This window comes from Lolium rigidum, chromosome 6 (assembly GCF_022539505.1).
Source record: "Lolium rigidum isolate FL_2022 chromosome 6, APGP_CSIRO_Lrig_0.1, whole genome shotgun sequence".
In the NCBI taxonomy this organism is placed as follows: Eukaryota; Viridiplantae; Streptophyta; class Magnoliopsida; order Poales; family Poaceae; genus Lolium; species Lolium rigidum.
Window position 1 is genome coordinate 275932895 of NC_061513.1, and position 8453 is coordinate 275941347.

General features: G+C 47.3%; 1 protein-coding gene across 1 annotated transcript; it reads left to right on the plus strand.

The window, feature by feature from the left end:
* Nucleotides 1-7245: 7245 nt before the first annotated feature.
* Nucleotides 7246-7791, plus strand: LOC124665253. The gene has a single exon (XM_047202673.1). It carries the CDS (start codon nt 7246-7248, stop codon nt 7789-7791), a length of 546 nt encoding a protein of 181 aa, XP_047058629.1.
* The last annotated feature ends 662 nt before the right edge of the window (nt 7792-8453 follow it).

The following is an 8453-nucleotide window of genomic DNA, read 5'->3' on the forward strand; positions in this document are numbered from 1 at the left end:
TCCAGCATGTGCATGCCCCGCCCTGCTCTGCTGTCTAAGCAGTATATCACGCTGATGCATGCTATGGATGGATAAACATGCATGAGACCAGGGTTCCGTTCTGCTAAACCTGCCAGATAGCCGGTCAGAGCACTATTCGTCGGTAGCCGGATGAGAAATTCAGCGGCCGGGCGGCGCTAGCAATAAGATGATGCCGCATCGTAGATCCGTTTTCCAGCTTCCAGAGCCCTACGGGTGAGATTTTTTTTCTTTGCGTGGATCCCTAGGGAGGTCAGCTAATGCGACTTGATCCAATGGATGTTAATGCGCGATAGGAATATCAGACGGTTAACTTTTCTTGTTACCTGAGGATTAACATGGTTACTTCAAGGGAGTCTCCAATTAGTAAATATATAAAATTACGTACTATTATTTAGTGGTAATTAAGTACAAACATGAGTCATCATTGTTGGAGCTGGCATTTAGTATTTTCCAATTAGGTATGCTAAACTAATGTATATTTTGTGCTCCCGAAGAATCATTAGACACTACCATGAGGCAATTGGCTAGCTAGATACATATATCTGCAGTACCGTTACATGTTTCATGCACATTTTCAGTTTTTACTTGTGTGTTTTGCCTGTATATAGGTGATGGTATTTCTTAGCCTGAATGGATATCAAATACATTAATTGCTTGTTTAGATAAAGTATATTGACAATGGTTCTTGTGCACTGGATTAATTTTTGTGTCCGATACCTATCCTTCAGGAAAAAGAAAAAAAAAGTGCTAGCTTCGGTTGGGTTGAAAAACAGCCAAGCTTAATTAATCAATCGGGGATGGGCGGTAGAGCAAATAGAGAGCGATAGCCAACATGTTTAGCTATAGATAGAAGGTTTTATTTTCTGCAACAAGTTTTGTGATGTCATTGTTCATCGTGCATTTTTTTTCCTTTTTTGGTCGTAGTAAGCAGCTTATTCCTTAAATCTACCATAAGTGCTTTCAGCTCTCATGATCTCTGCAAGTATGAGTACTACAACCACGAGGGAGGGGCATGGGATGAATCGAAGCTAAGGGAGTTTTTCTATGAGGCAGATGTCCAGGATATTCTGAAAATACATGTTGGTAGGGCGGGTATGGAGGACTTTATAGCTTGGAATCACACAAAATCTGGGATTTTCTCAGTAAAGTCGGCGTACCACCTGGCGGTTCAAAGGAAAAAGTCTGGGAAGGGAGGGCAGGAATCCTCTCGTTCATGTGACCAACAAAAGGGGTGGCTTCAATGTGGGGGACAAATGTGCCAGGCAAGGTGAAGGTGCACTTCTCGCGACTGATTGAGAACGGACTTGCTGTGGGGAAGGAGCTCAAACACATGTGTATAAAAGACGGTATTATCTGTCTTGTGTGCCACAGAGAGGAGAGCTTATCTTACAGATTCTGGTCCTGCCCTCACTCGTCCATGACTTGGCAGCTCCTGGAAGGCGCGTTGGCGGTGGTAATGGAAAAACCTCCTGCTCATCTGGCTTGTCATTCCCAACTTAAAGGCTGGCTTCTAGACTGGATTGGCAAGTTGGATGGTAGGCTGGCTGCTATGGTGATGATGCTTATTTACAACCTGTGGCAAGCCAAGAATGATGCGAGGGAATCAAAGCGGCACGAGGATCCGAGGATTATAGTCAGGAAGACCTTGGATATGGTGGAGGAGTGGTTTAATATCCACATCAATTCTAACCCGGCCTCAATGAAGACGAGGGATCGCTGGAGTCCCCCGAATGATGGTTGGCACAAGGTTAACGTTGATGGCGCTTTTCACTCTGCTGATGGTATTGGAGGAGGCGGTGTGGTCGTTCGCGATCATCATGGTAGCTTCGTGGCGGGAGCATGCCATTTTTTCCCGCACTTGTCGGATGCGGAGGGGGCTGAGCTGTTGGCGTGCAAAAGGGGTCTACTGGTGGCGAAAGAGGTGCGGAGTCGACGAGTCATTTTGGAGACGGACAATGTCGAGGTTGCAGCGAAACTGAGTAGGAAGGACCAGGATCGATCAGTGTACGGTCCTCTAGTGTCTGAAATAAAAGCTCTTCTTCAAGGTTTCGATGAGTCCTTGGTGCAAGCGGTGAGGAGGTCAGCAAATGAAGCTGCTCACAGTATGGCGAAACAAGGCTGCGTGAATAAATTGTGTAAGGTGTGGTCTAGGATTATTCCTGATTGCATTGTGAACCTGGTTGTATCAGACATGGTTTCGAATTAATACATCGCAGCTCTTTTATCTCAAAAAAAAAGATCTCTGCAAGTATGAGTACTACAACCACGAGGGATATCATGTCCATCTATGCAACTTACGGTATGAAAGACACAGATCCAGTGTCTTGCCTCTATCAAGTCACAGTTGAACAGTGAGGCGCCTTGCCCATTTTATATAAAAACGTTTTCATTGAAGGTTGTATGTAACTAGAAAAATCATTTTACCGAAACATGACGCTATTTTGTATAATATATTAAAATTTATGTTTGTGAATTTTCCTAACAACTAAAACACATATATAATACATGGTCATCTCAAAGAATTTTATCTTTTGGAAATTTCAAACATTTTCTTGTATTTTTTTTTTTAAACTGGTAAGTCGATTCCGAGGGGAGGAGGGGCTGTTGCGTGGAGCAAAAACAAAGGTTATGCCAACGGTTCCTAACGCCGTTGGCTCGCCATCACCCCTGTGTGGATGGCCAGACCGAGCATGTGCTGACGGTGGCCGTCGGCACAAGCTTTCCCGTGCTGATGGCCTTCTTCGCGGGCTGCCATGTTCGGTGTCTGTGTCAATGGCCTCGATAAAAAGTCGTCGACACAATGCATGGCCATCTGCACCTTGACGGTTTCCCATAGTGGATGTTGGAGCAGGAGGATGGCGAGGAGAAGGAGAGCGACTTCGTCTCTATGCAACAGGAGCAGGTTATTCAAGTGGTCTCTGCGTACGGCCGCGTGTGAGGAGCGGAAGCCGCCTCACCAATGACTGCAACGGCGACCAGTTGGACCGCAGTTTCTTCTAGGACACCCCGTTCGAGGCGCGCACACCTTTTGGCAGACACACCTTCTATACCAGAACAAGCAGCCTACGACGAAGTGGTAGCATCACCAGTGATGCTCCACTGCCGCATCCTTTAGTGTCGCTGGTGAAGCTCAAGAGGAACCCTAGGACAACCACCTTTATTTGGCAGATCAGCAAGCCCCCACGCCGCTGCCCGCCGGTCGACCTCATCGGCGGAGGAAGACGCCACTGACCTCTGACCCGTCCAAGAGTCGTCCGCCGCCGCCCCAACACCGAAGTAGGCCACCAATGCGAGCCGCCGGGAGGAATAGGTGCAGAGGACCCACCGACCACCACCAGGCACGACCACACCACTGTAGACGCCGGATCCGCATCCGTCGGGGTCACCCCTGCTGTCACTCGACCATCGTAGCCCTAGCCAAGGCAGCCAGGCGTGACGCGCCGCAGAACCAGCGCCCGAGGCCGCCACACCGGATCCTGCCCTGGATCCCATCACGCCGACCACCGACCAGCCCCACCACCGGCTGGCTATCATCGCCGCCAATACAGAGCCTCCTCCGCGATTCGAGATGGGGGACCTGCGCTACCCAGAGCATCACAGGCTATGCCCGCATGCGCGCGCCGACGAGAGTAGGGAGGAAGGAGATCAGATGAGGGGGCGGGAAGTCGCGGTCTCGCGGCGGCGCTAGGGTTTCTGCCCGAGCCACCCTACGTGCGTGGCAGCGCGAGTCGAGTATTATTAGATTTTGAAAAAAGCAGTTGGTGAATCTAAAACCAACCTAAAAAAATGGGGAGGATTTTACTTCCCGGCCTCTGCACCAACTAGAGATGCACACAACCATTAAGCATGATACTAGTAGAAAACAGGGCTTTCGTTCGAAGCTACCTAGAGCATTCATCTAGTCCGCATTACAAACCAGAACTAATGTGAGAATTAGTATCGGTTCGAATGGCTAGGATGCTAAAAAGTTTTAGTCCCGGTTCGTAATATAACCTTTAGTCTCGGTGAATGGAGATGGGGCAGGCTTCGCTGGTGCGAGCCTATTTAGTCCTGGTTGGTGTCCCCAACCTGAACTAAAGGTCCACCCTTTAGTCCTAGTAGGAGGTTTTCTGTGTTTTTTTTGCTCCCCATGCACTCCACCCACCACCACCACCACCCGTAGATCGCCTTTTTAGCCCTTTAAATACAAAATAAAATGTTAAAATAAAATCTTTTGAGATTCTTGTATGTTACACAACCTACTACTAGGGGAAATAAACAAATTTTAATTTTTACCTTTTCAGTTAATTTCTCAGTAAAATGGGAATATCTTTTGCATACGACGTAAAAAAAAGTATAACATATGAAAATGATCATCTGAAAAAGTAACATTCGATTTCACCTAGGTTACCCGGTTAGCTAAATTTTATACTCTCAAACTACCAAAGGGAAATATGAAATATTTTCAGATTTTAGATTATGAAAAAAAATTAGAAAATAAAAAATTATTTTTAAGTATTTAATAAAGATTATTATTACATCGTTACTTTTGTTTATTAGAAGAATTATTTTGAATTCAAACAACAACAAAATGTGACATCGTGAAGGTTAATAGGATTGATATGATAGTAATATCAATAACATGGGTGCAAAGAGAACTCGGAAGTTAATTGTGCCAGTTGGAGTAGTTTGAGGTGGGTGACCGAGCAGGAAGTTTGACTATGAGTAAGTAATTTGACTAGAGATTAAATGTAGTTAGAGACTAAACCGGTGAAACAACACAAATATTATGAATTCTGAAGAAAAAATAGAAAAAAAAGAGAAGGGTCTTTAGTCCCGATTTGTAATGCAATCGGGACTAAAGAGAGGGTCTAGTCCCGATTCCGTAGTCCCGAATGCAAAACCGAGACTAAAGACCCTACCATCCGGGACTGAATCCCTTTTTTCTACTAGTGAGTACTAAAATTTGGGTTAATGGGCTAGAGCATTTAGGTTCGATGGACAAGCTTTGGAGGTTCTAGAGTTTTTTTTGGCGTAAAGGTTTTTGAGTTAGGGTTGTTTTTTTTTCTGAAAAAAGTTAAAGCTTGGTTTTCTTGCTACACTCAAACCTATTTCAGAATATATTATTACTTACCATTCATGTCAACTAACTTTTCAATGGAATAGGATCATTGGATCATTTTTTTTACAAACACCAAGTATATAGTAGAAGAGTGGCGAATCAACATGTGGGCATGTCCAACGAATACCCTGTATGCCACCAAGGGCCCAATGACATCCTTCATTTGATGTTTGTCTATCCGGTAGCCAAAAAGATGCGGCGAGACACGAGAGCAAGGTTTGGAGCAAGTAATCAAGGAAGCAATTGTTAGTCATCGTGTTGGTTGTGCGGTCCTCGGAGACCTTCTCCGCCTTGAGACCACCGCGATGCTCGGATTTGATATTGCCAGGCTTGAAGAAGACGATAGAAGGCGACATAAAGGTGATGAGCATGTACATCCGCTAAATAAATACAAAATGTCGATCCTAGGAATTACTGCCAATGTAGCATAGGCATATTCTCGTCCGAGCAATTCACTTGTGCCTAGATGGTGCAAGCTTTAACCGAGGCAACTAATGATCAACATCGGTGCGTCTTTCCACACTGATGTTTGTGCAGGTTCCCTTGGAGAGATGATTCGCGACTACCGGGAGACCTTTATCGTTGCTTCAATGGCGCATCTACCTCACGTGGCTAGCAATTTGTCATTTGCTAGTACTCCTATTCATTATCCTTCGTTACTGATATGGGGTGTCCCGATCTTCTCAGTAAGCAACGGTGGTGATGATGGTCATGAGGTGATGGCAGCGGAGAAACACGACGATGTTGTGGATGATAACTTGTATGACGCAACGAGATCTCTTGATTGGTCCCTGTCGCCCATGCAACAGCTCTCAACACTGCAAGATATTCGCAACTCCACACACTTGCGCACGTAGCCGCCGACCAGGAAGCGGTAAGTTGCAACCGTAATTCCCAATGGAACAGCAGATCACACAAGACTTTATCAGGATCTACACAATATCAAGCAATATGGTGTAGGGATTCAATAGTTTGCTAAAGCGAACAACTAAGAACTAGGGTTTATCTTAAACGTGGTCTAAAGCAGCTAGGGGGTCGTCCAAGGCACTTATATAGGCGTCCGGGACAAGTTCTGGTCGAAAAGATACAAGTAAAACCGACCCAGAATAGATCTGGTCGAGACAGACTCGGACTAGTCCGGTCTGGAATCCGGTTGACCGGGTCTGGGACCGGGCTGGCCGGTCTGGACCGGGCCCTGGACCGGGCGGCAACCGGAAGTGTCGCAAAAGTTCTTCCGGTCGGCCCCGGTACGATGCCCGGTTGGCGCCGGGGTGAATCCGGTCTGCCGCCCGGTTGGACCGGGCCAGGGACCGGGCGCGCCAGCGTGCCGACCGGTCTGACCGGGTGCTGGACCGGCCCGGACGTCTTCTTCTCCTCTCGCGCATGCCTCCCGCTCCTCCGTCGCGCGTCCATGAGATATCTTCATGTCCAGCTCCATGTCCAGCTTCACGTCCATCTTGACGTCTGTCTTCACGTCCAGCTGCTCCTCTACTCTTCGTGTGATGCTTGTCTCCTTTTGATACCTGATGACACATAAGTAACAGGACTTAGGCAGTATAAAGTTCTCATCAATCAAAGTATCGTTTAGAAATAAATTCACCTGTTATTTAAGTAGCTTCACACGAGCCCTTGTAATTGGTCCAATCCGAACTTCATCGGACTTGAGCTTCACAGCAGGTTCATCTTCATTTGTCAATGACGGAGATAGTGGTGTAGTAGGGATGTCCTCATCAGTTACTCATTAGTTTTACTCGTACTCACTTTATACCTATAAACTCATTAAAAAAGCTCCGAAGACGGAAGAGAACTTGAATCATTAATTTAGTCAACAAAATAGACCAAATTAGTGGTCAAAGTTTTTTCTCGGAAACTTTAGGGGGATGTATATAGAGGGAGTAGTACCATTCATTGATTCTTCACTACTCATTTGATTTACTCGCACTATCTTCATTTATTAATTTGATATGGTATTACTACATACCATGAAGAAAAATGAATGGACATATCGAAATTAAGGAGCATCATTTATCGCAAGGATTTTCTCCCGTCCAGCGTTCCATATATGAGTTGTGACGCGAGCGGTACAGGTAACAACTCCTAGGTGCAAAATGCATACAAGCACAATGGGGAGGGCAGCGACGATGTCCCTAGCTATGTCTCTCATCCTACTCATCGCGATGTTCTCCACCCTTCCCGCCGCCCACGCCGACGCCGGTTTCATCTCCCGCACATGCAAGAAGACCAAGAACGCCGCCATGTGTGTGGCCGTGCTGCGTGACGCCCCGGAGAGCACCAAGGCCTCCACCGCGCACGGCCTCGCCGGCATCGCGCTGCAGATCGCCATCGACACCGCCGACCACAACGGCGCGGTCATCGGCGACCTGGCCAAGAAGAGCCAGGGTACGCCCCAGGGGGACGCGCTGGCCGTCTGCCTCGGGGCCTATGTCGATGCTGCCATGGACCTCGACATCGACGGCCGCTCCGGCTTCGATGGCGGGGACTACGCTGGCACGTCCAAGCTCTTGTCGGGCGCAAAGGGCGCTGGCGATGCATGCGAGAACGCGTTCAAGGGGATCGGCAAAATGCCCCCCGTTACCGCCATAGATATCATGATGACGGAGCGCTGCAGTGTTGCTGCCGACCTCGTTGACCTGCTTATCCACAAATGACCACACATTGTTCTTGGCTTGGTTATGCATGTTGCTATCAATTATGGTTACTCGATACATCTCATAATATTTTAGTGTCAACAAAGGAGTTTTTGAAATAACGAATTGTACCATTGTCATTTTGGCCGCAATACATGATTTGCGACTTCTTTGGCGAAGTTGTTTGCATCCACTATAAAGGAATGAGAGAACGCATATCGAGTTATTTACATAAAGTCTTGTTGGTGATTGATTTTGTCATAAAAAATCAGTTTACTCCCCAAATTATCTAGTATAAGAAGTAAATAGACCTCACAATTCAGAATTTACCTCGAATGTATGCGATTTTCAATGCAGCTGATGTCAATGCAAGTAAACCCGATCTCATTTACCTTGAATTCATTTGGTACCTACGACTGGCTCACGTGTTTGCCACAGGCGCCTCTAGGAGGACTGCCGCCACAGGTCGAGACTCCCTGCACAGCCGCCGCTCCCCACCTGACCCCTCCCTGCACCGCCGCCCCTCCGCCCTCCACCACCGCCTCCTCTCTCCCCCTCTCCTCCCTTCCCAACCGATCTTCGTCCCGGGTTGTCTCGCGCGAGGCGGCTCCGGACGATGACCCAAACCGTAGAAAAAGGCAGCTGATCTTCCTCTTCCCAGCTGCTACCGCCGTCGGGGTCAG

Bases quoted from the DNA above. Each gene is read 5' to 3' on its own strand.
- LOC124665253 (XM_047202673.1), top strand. From the start codon at position 7,246: ATGGGGAGGGCAGCGACGATGTCCCTAGCTATGTCTCTCATCCTACTC.